This window comes from Rhopalosiphum padi, chromosome 2 (genome assembly GCF_020882245.1).
Source record: "Rhopalosiphum padi isolate XX-2018 chromosome 2, ASM2088224v1, whole genome shotgun sequence".
Taxonomy (NCBI): Eukaryota; Metazoa; Arthropoda; class Insecta; order Hemiptera; family Aphididae; genus Rhopalosiphum; species Rhopalosiphum padi.
The window spans coordinates 83,954,654-83,974,256 of NC_083598.1; the positions used below are offsets into that span (position 1 = coordinate 83,954,654).

Consider the following 19,603-nt stretch of genomic DNA (forward strand, 5'->3'; position numbering starts at 1 on the left):
CTAAGATTTAATAGTTACGGGGGCTAGAGTCCTAGAAAACCAAAGTTATTTATTTGAAGGCTAATTGAGGCTAAAAAGTAAAACCTTATAGGGGGCTAAATCCCCTCTAGTTATACCCATGAGTAAAGCATTAGTAAGTACATTAATAAAAAGAAAAATATTTATATTTGGAATATGCAATTAATTTTTTAATCAATTATTTATTAATATGTTTAATACACAAATAGTATTTTCAGAATTTAATTATTGTTTGTGATTATTAAATTTAATTTTAGATAACCTCCAGTATTATTATTCAGATCACAAATATTATTAAACTTCGTGGATAAAACATGTACAGCTAAATTCACAGAGGTTTTTTTTAATAAAGATGTGTACACATTTTAAGTAGATGGGTATAATAATAGAATAACAAAATTATATGGTAATTTATGCAAATTAAATTTAAAGATATTTGGCACAAAAACAGAAAAATAAATTACCATTGTTAAGTTAACTTTAAAAATAATACTAAATCTTTAAAGAAAAAATTAAAAATATTTTTAAGACTATAGATTAGTAAGGTTCAGGATTTAATAAAAACTCAACAAGAGTGCCAAAAACAATTTTAATTATTTAAAATTAAAATTAAATCATACTGGATTTTTAGAACTACTTTGGATAAAAAAAATTAATTTTAGTTTAAAGTAAATTAATATTAATTGAAATAAATTATTTATTACACATATATTGGCAATGAAAGAATATATACATAATATTATGTATGTAGTGTTGGCGTGTTGCAACAATAATAATTTTAAAATTTTAAATGATCATCATATATTATAGTAATCATCTTAGATTTAAAATGAAAATTAAACATTAAATAATAAACATATACAAATATTATTCATAGTTTAAAAAATGTATAAAAAAAATGTTCATTTTATAATTATTATAAGAGGCAAAATTATTTTTAAACCGTGGATTAGTGTAATTCCATTTTTTACATTTGTTAACTTCAATATAATATAAATTGAAGATATTACTATTTAAGTATACCTATTTTTAAATTATTTCAATAATACTGTCACCAATAATTTTAAAATAAATACTGTATTGTTTTTAAGTGTCCAAAAAGCTTAAAAACAAGTAAACAATATGCATATTACACAGAGCTTTTTAACTTTTTAGACACAGTTATTAAAAATAATGATCGAAAATAAATTTAAAGTAAAAGAATAAAATCTATTATTGATAAAAAATAAAACACAAAACATGATTTCAATTTTTATTTTTATATCAAATTTTTTCAATACTTTCTAAATACTCCTTATGTAATGTGGCATGAGTTGATTGAATTTTTTGTAACTTCTTAGTCAATCCCTTACTAATTTTGTTACCTTGACTGTCAATAGTTGGTAGACCCTATTAAAATTTAAAAAAAATATATTTATATATACTAATCAGTTAAGAAAAAATTATTAATATTTAAAATATAAAAATATAATTTACGTTTTCATCAAATTCTGAATATTTGTCAGTTTCTAATTTAAACAAATCCTTGGGGTGTATTTTTTTAAGTTCTTCTTTTTTTGCCCGTGCCAGATCTTGTTCTTTTTTCTTTTTTTCTTTTTCTGCAAGTTTGTCTGCTTCTGCTTTAGCTTTAGCTTTTCTTTCGCGTAAAATTGCTTCTCGCCCCACAAATTTAATGGCAGTAGGTTTTCCATCAATATCTTCTAAACGAACTCCATTATCAGGAAGAATTTCATCTCTGAGTTTATCACACAAGATTAGTATATCTTTAGAACCTATTGTTCGAGCAATACCACGAACAGAGTCACGAAAATCTGATAAAATGTTTAGGTACGGAGTGACAATAGTCTCAACCTAAAAACAGTATTGTTTTATTAATGTTAATCTTTTTATTATTTTGCTGAGTATAAACAATTCTACACACCATTGATGCTAAGAAAGGACCTCTGTAGAACATTTGTTTGTAGAAGGATAGCTTTACTATATACAAACAGTTACAAACACTTGTTGTTGCCGAGGTTTGTTAACACAAATGGAGTATAAACGAATAATAAATAATTCTAATACTTACATCGCCTGAAGAACTCCCTTCGCTTACTGGGAATCCAATTTCATCAGCTGTTTTAATGCCAAATACTTTCAATATTTTGGTGATGTATTTAGCTATATCCAACAATAAGGTATGATTTACAGCAGAAGAATCACAGTCTCTTAAATATACATTACACGCAGATATACATTCTCTGATTGCTTCTAATACTGTCTTTGTATCAATATTATCTAAATTGTTAATTGATTAAAAAAATTTTGTCTATTACTTTTCCATTTACAACTAAAATTTACCACATAATGCTGCATGAACATTTGATTTGCATAAATTGAACTTCTTGCTCAATTCTATTTCAGAAGATAACCACTTTGAATATCCAATAGCTAATGCATTAACATCATTTCTTCTAGTTACATGTTTTACATTTAAAAAGAATTCCTAAAAAATTTAACTCATCATAATAAATATTACTTACAAAAACATGATAAGTCATATGAGACTTACATTAAGAAGTTTTTCACAAGCCATTGCTGACTCCATAGTACTTTCGCTATAGTCTAAAGTATCCTTCCATGAATGTAGCAAAAAGGCAAGTCTCAATTGCCTTGATGTATTCTTCTTGAGAGCATCTTCAATAGTAATAAAGTTTTTCAAAGATTTTGACATTTTACATCCTGAAATTGTTAAGTGACCAGAATGCAAAAAGTACCGAACCCATTCTTCATTGTTGTAATAGGCCTACAAAACACAGAATAGCCGTATTAGTTAATTTTAAGAAAATAGATGTATTAATTTATACTAATAATTACTTCTGCTTGAGCGATTTCGTTATCATGATGTGGAAATTTTAGATCAATGCCACCAGTATGAATATCTAATGTTTGACCTAATATACAAGAAGCCATAACAGAGCATTCAATATGCCAGCCAGGTCTACCTTTTCCCCAAGAAGAGTCCCACCAGGGTTCACCTTTTTTTGATTTTTTCCAAAGTGCAAAATCATTAGGAGAACGTTTTTCATTGACTGCGCTTGTAGTTAGATCACCTAAAATGTTACATTTTTTATTTACATTTTCAAACTATAAGAACACAATTTTCCAACATTTTTTACAATATTTTTTGTGTAATTAGAAGTTTAGTATCTACTAAACTATTGAATTTAATATAAATTTTTTTTTTTGTTATTTTAACAAAACTTGATACATTTACACTTATTTCACCAAGAAAATAATAGATCCCACTGAACAAGTTTTTTTATAAATAATTAAAGAATACACAAATAATGTAATGTTAGAATTAGACAAGAATATTTATTTTCATAAATACTTTAAAATTAGAATCTAAATACATATTTTAATATTTTAATTAGTAATGAATTCTAAAAATAATATTATTTACCTTCTCCGTCTTGTAGTGATTTTGAATCTCCATATGCTTCTGGAACTAACTTAGCATAATGGTGAATAGGTTGAGAATCAAATGCAGCGACATCAAAATATACTGAACCATTAGATTCATAAGCATAACCATTTTTTATTATTGTTTCTATGTAAGCTACGATTTCAGGGATATACTCGCTCACCCTAGAAAGTTTATCCGGTGGTAAAATCTGTTAATGAAAAAAATTACATACATACTTTGTAAATCGTGTCATTAATACTTAACTTCAAAAACAATTATTATACTCAACATTTAAAGAAGCCATATTAGAGTGGAAATTTGATTCCCAAAATCTGGGTAGAGATTCAAATATACTGTTATCAGGAACATCTGCACTATTTAAAGTATCTAAATAAGCACCAAATGAATCTTTGATTTCATTTAATGCCAACTAAAATAAAACTTTTCTTATAAATTCTTTAAAATTAAAAAATTATTAATTTTTACATACTTTTATATCATCTAATGATGAGCCCTCGATTAGTTGAGAGACAGAGGTCATTTTCTCTATAGCTTTTAATGTCATTACTTTTTTATCAGGGTCCATCTGTTCAATATCTTTTTTTAGGTCACCTAGAGCCAGAAGGATATCTTTTTGCACAATTTGTTTATCGGTAGCTGTCTTTACATACTCTTCAAACAAATGTAACTGCCGTGCTCGTTTGATTATTTTGTCATCGATGTCTGTGATGTTCATAACATATTCAACATCATAATGGAAATAATCCTTTAACACTCTTCGTAGTATATCGAATGTAATGTAACTCCTAGAAAAGTAAAAAAAAATAGACAATAAATTATGATGAAAAAAAAGTAGACAATATACCTATGTATTTACCTAGCATGCCCCATGTGTGAAGCATCATATACTGTAGGTCCACAGCTATACCAATGTACCTTATTCTCATTTTTTGGGATGAACACTTCTTTCTTTCTTGTCAAGCTGTTGAACAACTTTAAGCGAGGTGTATCAGACAATTTGTCACAAGACCATGCTGGTTGACTTCGCTTTGCAGTGGCCATAATGATACTGTGTGTTTCAGATATCAACTGTCAGACTGTCTCTAGAGGATTAATATTGACTCGACTATATCCAACAAAACTATTGTACACGTGTAATACTGTCAACAGTACTATAGCGTCTAATACTTGTTTGTATAATATTTGTCACGAACGCACGTTGTCACAAAAGTAACAACAAATATTGTTTCTAAACACGTCAACGTCATATAAATATTACCAATTGAAGTAGGCTATTAGATGATAAACAAGTAGGTACTTACGTAAACACGTATCAATCAAAATTCTGTAAATCTTAAAACCGCACAGTTGTAGTAGACTGTGGTTTTATATTTTAGTGTTAGTACTAATACTAAATGGCATCAATACCAGTTTTAGTCATCAGACACAAACTCGCAGTCCACATGAATCATGTGCATAATTATTATCATCCGGTGAAACCGCACAGCGATCGGGCCATAAGAAAGTGATAACACTTATCGCGTCTTATCATTCTGCCGCGTTGACAGATTGACATTTTTATTTTCTTATCAGATACAAAATAAATAACATAATATAATAATAATAATTATGCATAGTTTGAAAGTTGCAACTTTACAAGTGACTGATGTATAGTGTGAGTTATGATGTGATTTGTGTTTGAAAAACTAGCAAATTAGATCTCTAAGCAATTCGAAATTCATCAATACATTGTTGGATTTATTAAACCGCTTACAAAGGTAATTTCGTTTATTTATTATTCCGACGCCGTCTATCGTGAGCAATGTTATTGTAACTCATTAAAAATTAGTTATTTTGATAAGGTCTATTCAATACATTTATTTTTAATTGGTATTTTTTCATTATATATCTAAAAGTAATCACTTTAATATGACAATATGTAAATAATTGTGTATTTCAATTTAGGAATACGATAAATTTTAATTTGTATTATCTCAAGCCTAGCACTACAAAATGAGAAATAAGAAATGAGTAGGTACTAAGGTATTAAGTTAAATTTGTTAGTAAATTTAAACTGGACTTGTTAGTTGTTACTATTGAATATCTTCCTTGGCAGACTTAACAAATAGTTCAATTTGTAATTCTTAAAGTATATAATATGATTGTTTTGTTAAGTACATAAGTTAGCATTAAAATTGCTTTCTCCAATAAAATTTAAAATTTAACTTAATATTTCATAAATGCAATAAACCACTGTAAAAACAAATATTTATTAACAAATAATAACATTAAGTTCATTTTTATAATTTTGACATAAATATTTTTTTTGTAAAATAGAAAAAAAAAATTAAGTTACATTGACTGTAACTTTTATATAAATGAATTATTATGGAATTGATTAATTTTAAATTTTAATAGTTTTTATTTCATTAAATGTTTACAATAAGTTATTGAAATATAAATAACATTAGGTAAATAATAAATAATTTAGAATATATCTATTTGTTATAAAATATTAACTTTGCATAAATACAATCCAAACCATTATGTGTTATGATGGATGTTTAAACCACCTAGAATACGAGATAAAATTTTAATTTCAAATATCAAACATATTTTATACATTTTCTTGTCGTCAAGTTTTTAATAAAACTACTATTATTTCATGCTTGCTTATTTATTTTGCTAAATTTAAACTTAATAATTATGTTTTAAATCTTATTTCAGGTATACATTTGTTTTTATTTGGAGGATTAATATGAAAATGGTACCTATGACTGGCTTAATTTTGAATGAACACGAAGGCGAAGTTCATGATGCTGAACTGGATTATTATGGTCAGCGTTTAGCTACATGCTCAAGTGATAAAACAATTAAAATATATAGTATTAACAATGGTAATAAGACATTATTGGCCAACATTAAGGGTCATCATGGACCTGTATGGCAAATTTGTTGGTCCCATCCTGTGTCTGGACATTTATTAGCCTCTTGTTCTTATGACAAACGTGTTGTTGTATGGAAAGAATCCAATGATTGGTTTAATATATTTGAATTTACTCATGAATCTTCAGTTAATGCTGTTGCTTGGGCACCCCATCAACATGGCACAATTCTAGCGAGTGCTAGCTCAGATGGGTCTGTTGGAGTACATGTGTTCAACAAAGAATGGTCTTCTAAATCATTTAGTGCCCATCATAATGGATGTAATACTGTAGCTTGGGCTCCATACAAAGAATTACTATTTGGATCTGATCAAACAGACTTTGGAAAAAAGTTAGTATTGGCAAGTGGTGGCTGCGATAATTTAGTTAAAATATGGACTGCTGAAAATGATCAATGGATACAAGTTGGTGAAATAAATTGTCATACAGATTGGGTTCGAGATGTGGCATGGACATGTACTATTGGTGATAATCGACAATTAATTGCTAGTTGTTCCGAAGATAAGACTGTTGTAGTGTCACATAGTGATGATTATTCCAAATGGTCTTCTGTACGAATGCATTTGTTTGATAGCCGTGTTTGGACTGTAAGCTGGTCGAAAATTGGGAATGTACTTGCAGTATCTGCTGAAACTAATAAAGTATCATTATGGAAAGAAAAAACAATTGGTCATTGGGTTAGTTGCAGTGAAATTGATGATAATAAAGGGATGGATGATTAAATGTTTATTGTACTATTTTTACTTTTAAATGTTTTAAAATATTTTGTAATAAAAGTTTTGTAAAAAAATCTACTGAATGGGAATTAAATAATCGAAAATTAGGTATTGTTTTTTGTCATAAAAAAAATATACTATAATAAACATGATTGTAATTATTATGGACTTTAAATTGTTAATATAAATTGGTAAATTCAAATGTATTTTTAAAGCAATTTACTAAATATTGATAATAAGTCAGATCAATTGGAGTTGCAAACAAAAGGGATTCTACTGTAATACAATATAATAATCGCTCATTAATGAGTTGATTGGTTTTTACTTTTTAGAAACTATTATCCACTTTTATGGGAAAGGGGTTGGTATTTTCAATAAATAATTAGTTGTATGAAGCTTGGGTATTTACTATTTAATTATATCATATTAAAATATAAGCAATATTAATCTTAAAATAACACAAAAATATTATTAATTTAGAATAACTTTTTAAAATGTGAAACAATTAAAAATTATATGCATACAGGTAAAAACTAAAAATGTTTGTATTTAATGAATAATGGTACTTATTGGTTTCGCAATTACCTAACCAAATAACTGTTTAGTATTAGACGGGAAACGATGGAATGTTTTTAATTATTAATAATTTGAGTATGGATGGGAGAATAAATGAATAAAATATGGTTGGAATGATATTCCTATCAATATTTTGCTCAAAGGGCACCATAATAAATAATTGTAATTGGCTCAACCTAGGGAAAATATATTATATTAACATGGAATTCTTCATTCAATAACTAAATTTGTTATGTAAGTATTATAGTCAAATGAGTTAGGTAGTGAATTATCTTGTTTTAAAGGGTATACAATTTAATTTAACCTCCTAATAAGTAATAAATGTACTCAGGCCTCGGTCGCGTAACCAGGAGCGTTTTGGATATTAAAACACCCAAAACACCTCTCTCCTCCTCGGCGATATAATATTATAATCCAAATATTATATGTTTTTGCCGAAATTTTTGCAATGACATACTTACACAACGAATAATGATACATTGATATTCCCTCTGAACATTTTAAATCCAGCTATTTCAGATTTCCTATTGAACAAACTTGATTTATGGTATAACACATAACCATGGTATAATATGTAATAAAGTTTGAACCATGGTTAAAGTATAAAATATATTTTCTATTATCAAGTCAATAGCTATTATCTTCACACATTTTTTAAACTGAATCGTTATCACAAAATAAATTAAATTAAAATGTATTATTCATAATTCATATTTAATTATTAATTAATTTCAGTAGGTTTTAGCATTGACTATAAGTAGTACTATTTATAACCAATGGTATTAGCCATTAGGTAATCAAAAATCGATATAAGTATAAAACTTTTAGATTTACCTTAATTAATTTATCGCTTTGTCATTGGAATTTAAATTTGAGAGAGTTAAGTACTTAAGTTTTAAGTATGTATTACAGTAATCAGTATACTCAGTAGTCCTGTTTTATCATAGTTATTGAAATAAATATATTATATTATGTATTTATATACTTCAGTGGTCATATATAAATTCTATAGTATATAATATAGCAAATATTGAAAACTTAATTTTGTTTAATGTTAAGTACCTACTTTTTTCTTTGAATTTATTAACAAATAATGATAGTGACTGTTATATTAGTCACAAAATAATATAATTCATAATATTTATAATAAACTGAGAAATGATTTGTCTAGTTAGGTACCTAAACTGTTGAAGACAGTATTTTGTAATGGTTGAAATAAAACCCAAAGAATGTTGGCCAATAGTTTATAGAAAAGAATATAATGTTACATTTTTTGGTCTTGAAAATTTACATCCCTTTGATTCGAAAAAATGGGCACACATTTACAAAGTAAGCAACTAAGTTACTAAAACTTACTTTAATATAGTATCCCAATCTTTCATTTGAATTAAACCTTAATCCTGTGTTGTTTTTGTTGCTCTCAGTTTTCATAAGAAGACAATACAATAGTATAGTATATTATTTGATTGTTAATTTTAATTTATAAATAATTATGCAAAAGATTAGATAGTTATTAAGTATTTATTATTTGAATACATTTTAACAAGTAACTTATAATTCTTTTGATTTTTAATTAACAAATAGAATTTAGAATTGAAAAAATACGAGTTGGCATATTTGATTAAATAATATTATAGTTTATAATAATTTTATTTTTTTTTAATAATTATATAAATGGTGACTTTCTCTTGAATGGCTTTGGACTTGTTTGGTAGCTTATAGCTTTCCTGTATTTTATTCAATTAATAATCAATATGTGAATTATTATTTATTAAAACTATGATGGTATGATAACCAATTATATCTTATTCAAATAACTAATATTTTTAATATATAGGTACTTAATAGTTAATACCAATACATATTTATCAATTAATAATCCATCAATATTTGTTTAGATACTAAAAAATACCTTGGGTTTAAATCAAAGTAATATCTATGTTCCTGATGAAATTACTGAAGATGAACTGCTTACGATTCATAGTGGAAAATATCTTAAAAGTTTGAAAGTAAATAGGTACCTATTGTAATAAAAATGATTTTGTTTCAATACTAACCTTATATTAACAATATGATGTATCAATTAACATTTTTAGTGTAAAAAAAATATAATTATAAATAATAATATATAATATATTATATTCTACGATTGTTTAATTAATAGTGGAGTTATGTTGCTGCACGTATATCAGAAATTCCCGTAATTGTCTTATTTCCTAATTTTTTGGTTCAAAGACAATATTTAAGACCTCTTAGGTAAACAAACTTAGATTCAAATTACTTCATTATAATTATTTTTAGATTTTTTAGATTTCAGGTTGGAGGCACAAGGTTAGCTGGAAAAATAGCTCGAAAAGAAGGAGTTGCTATTAATTTAGGAGGAGGTTTTCATCACTGTAGTAAAGATCGTGGTGGAGGGTTTTGTCCATATGCTGATATATCATTGGTTGTGAATGATGCATTACAAGAAAATGACTATAAACTGGTGATGATTATTGATTTAGATGCTCATCAGGTTAGTCAAAACACTAATAAAAAAAAAACCATTAGTTTTGTTTTCAAAAATGTTGTACATTTTTCAAAGGGTAATGGATACGAAAGGGATTTTATTGGTAACTCAAAAGTATTTATTATTGATGTATTTAATAAAAATATATACCCTAAAGATACATATGCAGAAACTGCAATTTCAAAAGCTGTGAAATTAGATTACTTTGTTCAAGATTATGAATATTTAACCACTGTTGAAAGGTAAAAACCTATTAGCTAATAAAATAAAATTATATTTAAAATATTTAAAGCAAATATATTAAGTTTGTAAATAAATAAATATTACATTTAATATAAATTGTTCTATTAGTGTTATAAGCACAATGTATTAAATAGTATTTTATTAGTAAGTACCTAGTGTAATTCACTAAACATGAAATTCTTAATGTATGCATATGAATAACATTTGTATTTTGTACATTTTTCATACTACATTCTTACCCCTTCCTAATTCTAATATCCATATGAAATAGTATGCACCTGTATTATTTTGCAATTTACATTTGTCATAATATATTAATATGTTTATAACCTTGTTACACTTAACCCTGCATGGTCAGTTTATTACATGAATTATATAGGCGTATGATTATTAGTTACCACCAATAGCTTTTTACAGTAAACAACAATTTTAGAATTAAAATTGCACTTAAAAATTATTATAATGAATAATGGTAATAATAGTATTGTAGATAATAGATACATTTACCTAAGAAACTAACTACCGTATTATTTTGCATTTGTTTAAATTAATCTAATAACCAGCCATCAGGTTATGTATTACCTATTTAAATGACTATGTATGTGTTTTGTGAAAACTAAATAGTTAATAGAATTATTATAATTTATAAGCAGTAAAAATCATAAATATTTATTTAAATTCAAATATCTAATAGCTAGTAAATAGCAAATAGATTTTGCAGAAAAAACTAGTAGGTACAGTAGGGTCTTGTTAATCTGAACAGGTTTGGGAAAAAGAGTTGTTCGGATCACTTATGATATAAAAAAATCAATTTTCTTGCAATTTAATTTGAAATTAATTTTTATTTGTAACTGAAAAAGATAATGAATACAATTAAAATTAAAACTCATATTATTATACTAAATACATACTACATATATATTTATTTAAAATACTTTTAATAATAATATTAATTATTGTTGTAAGGGTATACTGAAAATATGTATAAAGTTAATATTATTATATTAATATTTATAAAGATTGCAAATAAGTCAATTATTTAAAAGTTTAAAACTTTTGGATAATTGATAAAAACTATATAATATAAATAATTTTGAAAAAAAAATTAATTTAAGAATGAATACTCATTAAAACATAACATATATTAATTATATATAATTTCTGCGTAAAAAAATTTAATTTATGCTTATTATTAACTTTCAAAGTTTTATGAATTGTGACGTTTTTCCAATCAATGAAAATATGACAAACCAAAAATTGATTTAACACATAGAAAATAACTTAATTAAGGATAAAAAAAGTTCATATTATTACATTGTAACAGTATTATATTATAAACATCAAGTAAATTATTACATTTGAATAGTATTACACACGAATTAAAATATATTAACTATTAAGTATTAATTATATTTTAATTCGTGGTATTAAAACATTAAAATACTAATTTTCACACGTCTTTCATATTTTATTTTTCCAAAGTTCGCCTTGAAAATTTCATTCCAAAATGAATTGATTATTTTAGAAAGAGATGCAGATTTTTTTATATCTTTCATTTTATTTTAATTTATCGGTAAAATGTCTTTATCTATCGTTAATTTAATATGGTTTGTTCCAGGTAGTGTCAACCAGAAATTATGTTTATTGACGCTATTTATATTTTCACTAGTTGTTACCATCCCTTTTTTATAAGCGTAGTAGTGAAAAAAAACTATACATTAAAAGGTACTTTTTCCTTTCTCACCAAATTATTGGTAAACTGAATTGTCTTCGAAATAATCGACCTATACTGGCTATACAACATTCAAATTATACTACATTATTAGTATTTGCCTTACCTTCAAAATATGTTTTAAAAATAAAACCTATAGTATGAGTATAAGGATCAGAAGAGAGTAAAAACGACACAAGTCATTGACTAAAGACTGTTTCACTCTCAATCAAATTTTTTGGTTGTAATTTTATACATAAAAAAAGTATAACTAAAGATGTTTTTACAGTTTTACACTCAACGCATAGAAACATTAGAAACACATGACTATAGTATATATTTTTACTAATATCTCAATTTCATAAAATATGTGAGATGTGACTCGTGACGTTTCAGCAATCATCGATTTAAATATTCTTTTAAATAAAAAAAAAAATATAATATATATTATACATAATGATACCGATACGATAATTCTCAAGTCCGCTCAAATTAATGATACCCATCTTTAAATAATGTATTTGTTGATCTGATGCTTTTATCTGTTTACTATGATGTATGATGTTAGTCATTGTGCACTTTTATTAAAAACTATTAATTTATTGTTTTCATCTTAATAACGAATACAAATATATAGATTTCATATTTATTTTTAGTGCTTTGATTGAATCGCTCATAAAAGTTAAACCAGATTTCATTATTTATAATGCGGGTACAGACATTTTAAAAGGAGATAAGTTGGGGTTGCTCTCTATTACTCCAGAGGCAAGTTTAATTTGATTTTTTTCATAATACTATTCATGTTAATGATAATATTAGATTAAGTTATAAAATTGAATCAATTATATTATTAGTAAAATAGGTAAAAATTATATTTAAACTATGTATTAAATGTATTAAAGTATGTTAGTTGGGTAATCTTAAATTTGTAATGTACATAATTTCAAGAAATGAGAGGATGCTACACCCACATGTGTTGTCTCCGTCTTACAAATGTATAAAACATAGCAAAAACTTTTTTTTGAGGCCTTAAGGGATAGAATCATTCAGGCTGTAGTGATAGTTAAGACTCAAAATTGATATATAATATATAGTTGAGAACATTATCTCTGAAATTTTTTTTATTTTTTATCACTTATATGAAAAAAGTTTTTAATTTTTATTGTTTCAAAATCCATTATTTTTGCGTTTTTCAAATTTGAATAACATTTTATGTAATTCTGATATCGAAAAAATAAAAACGATATTTCACAGCCAAAGTTTTTCTTGTTATGTACCTAGTGAACATTTTGTTTCTCGGTTATGACTGTAGCCTTCGCGATTCTTTTCAGCGCAAAAAAGTTTTTGCTATGTTTTACATTTGTAAGACGGAGACAACACACGCTAGTGTAGCGTCCAATTAAATAGATTATTACAATTTATGCTTGTATTTAAGTTGTATTCACATAATCACATAAAATCAGAATTTTTTAAATGTTTTAGCTTTGTTCACTATTGTATGTAATTTGTGCAAAAAATAATGAGGTATTAAAAACTGTTTCTTACTATCTGAGATCCGCTTCCAATTTATAAAAAAAGGATTTAAACTATATTATTACTATGATATTTTTGAGTTCTTCATTCCAAAAAAATTTTTATACATAATTGTTCGGCGAATTTCTTAATAGTTCTTTCTTTGTTTTAATAATAATAATTTTTATTATTATTATTATTTATTTAGCAAAAATTTGATTATAAACAAGTGTTTTGAAACTAAAATTAATAAAAAATATATAAACCATAGGTGTGTTCTTTGTTAATATTAAAATATTATATATTTAGATCTTATAACTTATACTAAGGTCTATGAATAAATAGTTCTTTTATTTTATATTCAATTAAGTCTTGGTATGTATAACTATACAATGAGAAATTATTAAAAACTAAAAAGCATACATCTTCTTTGTATTTTCCTTCACTCCCAGAGTCCCAATATTAGATCGGTCCCCTTTTTCCTACAACACCATAACATCAGCCACCACAACAAAATAAATATTCGATTTACATATGTTTAATATAATTTTTGTTTATCATAAATGAAAAAGCTTTATAAAAATGTTTATCTTAAAGTGTTCATCCAGAAATTAAAGAGCCGCTGCACTAATATTTGTTTTCTGTCTATCTTCCACATAATATTGGAACAAAGATATTCCGTATTTCCACAATTACGACTCTCAGGTTCAGTTTAGGGCAAAGCACCTATTATATATTTCATAAAGAAGAATATTTCCTGTGCTTTGTTTGGATAGATCTTTAATGTTTACATTTTTTAATAAGTTATTAATGATTAAAACTAATCGAAATTATTTTAAATTAAAACAGCTTATATTTAAAAAAAAATGTAAATATAAAAAATCTATCTAGTCGAAGCACAGAAAATATTCTTCTTTAAAAAATGTATAATAGATTCCTTTGCCCTAAACTGAACCAGATGAGAGTCGTAATCGTAGAAATACGGAATATCTTTTTAAAATCTTTTATTTTATTTGTATGTAGGAAAAAGACAGAGAAAACAAATGTTGGTGTAGCGGCCCCTTAAAAAATATTGAAAATACATCGTTAAAATTACAAACATTTACAAACTATTTTGTAAATTTTTCAATTTTAATTACTAAAGCTAGACTATAGATTTTTTTAAGAAATTCCAACTTTGATTTTTAAAAAATGTTAGTTTTTAATAAATTAAACGTTTCTAAAAAAATTATAACCATATATTTTTAAATTGCTACATGTAGGTATAACTTATGAAGTATTTAGTTTTAAATTTCAAATGTTTATGAATAGTATTAATAGTAACAAAATAACCAGAATTTGAACTTATCGCCCATATTTTTTTAATATTTTCATAATTTTTCCATGGGAGGAGCAGTGGGCTATGCCTCCCATCGACTGTATCAACTTGATATAAAAATGAACTGTTATTGTTAATTGTTTGATTATGCTTTTTTTTAGTATTTTAGATTTGGCCCTCTCCCCCCATTTTAAAATCTTGGCAACGCCACTGTTCACAAGTATTTGAACTTAAACGCTTATAAAAGTAAATTGTGATTTTTGTGTTTTAGTTGTGTATTTTCGATATACTTTGTATAAATCGACGAAAAAAATATTATGAGAAATCTTGTATTTTATTTTCAAGTTATTTACTCACAAAGTCATAAACAAGAATTTTTCATACTATAAATTTAAAATATTACAATTTTGTTGAAAATTAGTCTCTAGTTATTCAAATTTCTGTTTTCTTTTTTGAATTTTACCTGATTATTTGAAAAGTACTTAGTACTTAGACTAGTAAGAATTACTTTTGACCACAAGTATCAAATAGATTGAATTTTATATCAGAAACCGCTCTCATAGTTGAAGATAATTTTACTGCTCCAAAAAGTAATGACAGGTGACGGGCATAAAAAAATATATAAATAAAATTAATCATCGTAAAACCAATAAGTACCAATAGACCAATAAATCGTCGCTCTGATCAGAATCTAAAATATTCATATTGAAGTTGAATACTTGTGATTATTTTTTCTAAAATTATATCACAGATTTCAGTTAAACTAAAAAAAATTCAGTTATTTTTATGTTTCTATGTATACATAGGTATATCTAAATAATATATATATATATAGCCTAATAATATTGATCATGTAAAAATTGCAAAATAATATAGTAATTTAAATATTTATTTTAATTTTAAAACCATATATTTTTAAGCAAATATAAACTTAGGCCAGACTTAGCATACATTGTCATATAACATATGTTTTTGACAGTTTCTACATCATTTAATTACGTTTTCGATAATGAGGAGAAATCAGAAACATTGTAGCACAATCTACAATATCAAACACATATGTTATATGACAATATACATATACGCAAAGTCTGAGTCTGGCTTAATAAAGCCACGTGTATTTTAACAACAGTTAACAAATTTTTAATATTTTATTCTTCTCAAATTAAAAATGTTATAACGTTAATTTTAGGGAATAATACAAAGAGATGAAATGGTGTTCAAATTAGCTCAACAAAATAATATTCCTTTAGTTATGTTGACGTCCGGTGGCTATCGTAAGTCAACTGCGAACATCATAGCAGCTTCATTGCAAAATCTAGTACAACAAGGGCTAGTAAAACCATCTCAAGTGGAATAATACAAATTTATAAGCGTAAAATATAAGCTCTACATGTACTATTATTATTCTATTAAACAATGAAAAGCGTTCAGAAAATGTGTGATACACAATAAGAAGAATGCTGTTTAGTATGTGTCATAGAAAAATATAAAGAAATATATATATATATATGTACAATATAATAACAAACAAGAAGTAATAATAATGTAAGAACATTCAATAAGACTTCGGTATTCCAATATCCAATACTCAATAGTTAATTAGTATGTAGTAAATTATTTTCTTAACATAACAAGGTAGTAAAAATAAATAAAGTTAATTTAGTAAAATAATAATATATATTATATATTTAGACTTATATAGTAACTTTATATTTATATATTAATATAAATATTATATATATATAAAAATATATATATTAATCTTGAATGGAAATTTAATATATTAGTTTAACAGTGATCTGGTTGTGTCATAATTTAAATTACCGAGCAGTATAGTGTATAATATAATACTAACATAATTATTCATATCGCCCATAAATGGCCGGTCAATAGATTTTATAAATTGCCTATACATGCATACTGAAAAATACATTTTTTTCCAATATGACCCTTAAAAATGCTTGGTGGTTTTTATCATATTAAAAAATATAGTGATGGATGAGTTTTGTTTGGTAGATATAAAATTACACAGTTTTACACTTAACCTAACCAAGAATTTATTTTTAATTATATTATTTGTTGTAGATGTTGCTGTCTTCATGTAAAAAAAGAATAATATCCTTTTCGTATTCATGTTAACAATAATTATAATCTCATAGGTTATTTTTCATAATTAAAGACTGAATTAAATCAAATTCCTTTTTCCTCAAAATACAAATAAAGAAATTATTTGCTGTGATATTTTCTCGATGGCCCATCAATTCATTCTTATACAAGTCAGGTATCGTTATTTTTTACCTACCTATCAATAAATTTAACGTTATAAGTATTTATCATACTCTACTAGTATGTGACCTGCGTTAAAAAAAAATATTTTTTTACGTATGGGTATGACAGAATTAAAGAACAGTATTACCTAGATATTTTGTTAAATATTTAAAAATATATTTTAGGTACCACAGCACCTACGTCAGTTGTAGGTATTAATTTATTGCAGTATTCACTATTTTTTTTTTCGTTATTTTTCATCATTATTTTTGTTTATTTGTATCAACTAAAATACTATGGTCTATGATCTATGAGTTAATTACGTTTTTATTGTTTTGTTTTCATTCGTGTTTAATTTATGTCATGTTATAAGTAGCTATATCAGTTATATCATTTTATATTGTAAACAAGTTGTTACTCGTAAGTAGTAGTTACATACTATGTTACCTATGTAGTATAAATGTATTTTTTTTTATTTTAACTCATTTTTGGCATGCCGGGTCGTTAGAAAAAATATTACATTTACATAGTTACATTTAATGGTCCAATCATAGTCACTAAATCATACTTAAGGGACTATTAAGCTGTTGATTCATTAAATGTTTAATGATTGATATATGATACCCGGCATTAATATTATAATTAAACCTGTCTATATATAGATTCAAATATATACTATTATATAGTCATAAGTATGTTGTAATTCCGTAGTTCCGTACCCAACTTAAATTCAGGGTACTTAGGTAATTTTGTTTTATATTATTAAATTTTATGTTATATTATGTGAATCTGTTAGTAAAATAAAATAAATTTAAAAAAAGACTTAAAAATTTAAATGTAATAAACTAATGACTTATTTACTTACTTTATGAGTATACTTATAATAGGAAACCTCAAGGCTCAAGTATATATGAATAAAAAGTTAATTTTATTTAATACATATGTATGTTATATAGTATTATTTACATCTGTAAAAATTAAATGTTAGATTTTAATCCACTAAAAAATTTAATATACATATACTCAATATAAAATGTTAAAATATGCCCTATAAAACATCAAAATATCAAATAAGTGTACTAAAACTATTAAAAATATAAAATATTTTTAGATTTAAATATAAAAATTATTTTAAATAATAAATCGGTACGTTGGTATACACATTCATCTATTAAAGATTCAATCAATAATTATAAATTTATAAATTACACAACATAAGTTCTTTTTTCATTGTTAATTTAAGCTAGATAAAATTATATTAATAATAATAAATAATAATAATAATAATAATAATATTGTTTTTCTAAATAAGGGAATATAAAATTTAGTTGTTTTCACTTACTTATAATGTGTAATAATTCTACGTTAAATTTCATCACAAAAATAAATTTTAATTTGCACTAATAAAATTTTACCTAATACAACAAAAATATATTTTTAAAGTATAAATACTTCAAAATATGCAATATAAAAACATAATATTTGTAAACAAATAAAAAATAATAATTATATTTCTATCCTACTTTTAATAAAAACGCTTGCCAAGTCAGAAATGCATGTAAACTTTCTTGATTTTCAATTTTTAGAAATGTATTAATTGTATGCAATATGTATGTATAATTTTCAGAACTTTATCTTTTATGATTAATTCACTACAGAGCTCCAAAAAAAATTAAAACACATTTTATTGGGCGTTTTTATGTTTTTCAGCTTTATAGCTTTGTAGTGAGTTAACAATTAAAGATAAAGTTTTGAAAATCTTCACAACACTTCTCCTAGACAATGCGAATCTAACAAGACCCCAAATAACAAAATCCGTTCTCCGGTTTCAGTAATCTACCATGCTAAATGAAAATCTAGCAAAAAATAACTATTTTTTTAACTGTGAAAAATTAAATTATTTTTTTTGAAAATTTTTAATCTTACATTTTGTACCTACTTGATAATCCCTTTTTAATGAGCTATCGCCTATCGACTAACTACTTTTTAGCTATAATAGTTTTGGAGAAAAGTTAAAAAAAAAATAGAAATTTTGGGGCTGTTCACGCCGCCGACATTTTTCTGGATTCAAATCGTTATACCGCTTGGGTGTGATATCGGATCTCTCTCATTAATATTTTTTGTTAAAGCTAGCCTAATTATCTACCTACTCATTACAACTGAGTTACATTTAACACAAATTCTTGAAGTTTTAAAAATTCAGACTTTTTTCATTTCAATTACTATACTTACTTAATTTAAAATCAAGAAAGTAAAAAAAAAATAAATATATATTATATAAAACACATAAACATCCGCTCAAAATCCATTATATCCCTGTAATAGTCTAATAGTCG

At 24.9% G+C, this 19,603-nt stretch overlaps 3 protein-coding genes across 12 annotated transcripts; 2 read left to right on the forward strand and 1 right to left on the reverse strand.

The window, feature by feature from the left end:
• Positions 1-1,206: 1,206 nt before the first annotated feature.
• On the reverse strand, positions 1,207-4,967 carry LOC132920341 (cysteine--tRNA ligase, cytoplasmic). The gene is made up of 11 exons (XM_060982642.1): positions 4,789-4,967; positions 4,344-4,715; positions 3,957-4,272; positions 3,756-3,896; positions 3,464-3,674; positions 2,875-3,110; positions 2,570-2,803; positions 2,359-2,503; positions 2,087-2,295; positions 1,495-1,869; positions 1,207-1,407 (listed from the first exon to the last, which is right to left on the reverse strand). Exons 2-11 carry the CDS (start codon positions 4,526-4,528, stop codon positions 1,282-1,284), a joined length of 2,178 nt encoding a protein of 725 aa, XP_060838625.1. The 5' UTR covers positions 4,529-4,715; positions 4,789-4,967; the 3' UTR covers positions 1,207-1,281.
• Positions 4,968-5,070: 103 nt separating this feature from the next.
• LOC132920342 (protein SEC13 homolog) lies at positions 5,071-7,289 on the forward strand. 2 transcript variants are annotated; one of them, XM_060982643.1, is made up of 2 exons: positions 5,071-5,244; positions 6,194-7,289. In XM_060982643.1, the coding sequence occupies exon 2, from the start codon at positions 6,225-6,227 to the stop codon at positions 7,131-7,133; it is 909 nt and encodes a 302-aa protein (XP_060838626.1). In that variant the 5' UTR covers positions 5,071-5,244; positions 6,194-6,224; the 3' UTR covers positions 7,134-7,289. The 2 variants fall into 2 exon arrangements, with proteins under 2 accessions (XP_060838626.1, XP_060838627.1); XM_060982644.1 differs by lacking the exon at positions 5,071-5,244 and adding an exon at positions 5,372-5,497.
• Positions 7,290-8,369: 1,080 nt separating this feature from the next.
• Positions 8,370-18,318, forward strand: LOC132920031 (histone deacetylase 11). Of its 9 annotated transcripts, XR_009660686.1 has the most exons (9): positions 8,376-8,602; positions 8,875-9,032; positions 9,602-9,712; positions 9,868-9,959; positions 10,005-10,218; positions 10,288-10,454; positions 12,823-12,931; positions 16,189-17,280; positions 17,453-18,318. XR_009660686.1 is itself a non-coding variant. In XM_060982051.1 (8 exons), exons 2-8 carry the CDS (start codon positions 8,910-8,912, stop codon positions 16,354-16,356), a joined length of 984 nt encoding a protein of 327 aa, XP_060838034.1. In that variant the 5' UTR covers positions 8,370-8,602; positions 8,875-8,909; the 3' UTR covers positions 16,357-18,318. The 9 variants fall into 9 exon arrangements, 8 of the variants coding, with proteins under 8 accessions (XP_060838034.1, XP_060838035.1, XP_060838037.1 ...); XM_060982051.1 differs by having other exon boundaries at positions 8,370-8,602; positions 16,189-18,318; XM_060982052.1 differs by having other exon boundaries at positions 8,879-9,032; positions 16,189-18,318.
• The last annotated feature ends 1,285 nt before the right edge of the window (positions 18,319-19,603 follow it).

Coding starts and splice junctions, on each gene's coding strand:
- LOC132920341 (XM_060982642.1), bottom strand. CDS start 4,528: ATGGCCACTGCAAAGCGAAGTCAACCAGCATGGTCTTGTGACAAATTG. Junction 2,804..2,874: donor ACGAAATCGCTCAAGCAGAA/GTAATTATTAGT, acceptor TGTGTTTTGTAG/GCCTATTACAACAATGAAGA. Junction 1,870..2,086: donor AAGGGAGTTCTTCAGGCGAT/GTAAGTATTAGA, acceptor TACTGTTTTTAG/GTTGAGACTATTGTCACTCC.
- LOC132920342 (XM_060982643.1), top strand. CDS start 6,225: ATGAAAATGGTACCTATGACTGGCTTAATTTTGAATGAACACGAAGGC.
- LOC132920031 (XM_060982051.1), top strand. CDS start 8,910: ATGGTTGAAATAAAACCCAAAGAATGTTGGCCAATAGTTTATAGAAAA. Junction 9,713..9,867: donor AATATCTTAAAAGTTTGAAA/GTAAATAGGTAC, acceptor TTTAATTAATAG/TGGAGTTATGTTGCTGCACG. Junction 9,960..10,004: donor CAATATTTAAGACCTCTTAG/GTAAACAAACTT, acceptor AATTATTTTTAG/ATTTTTTAGATTTCAGGTTG.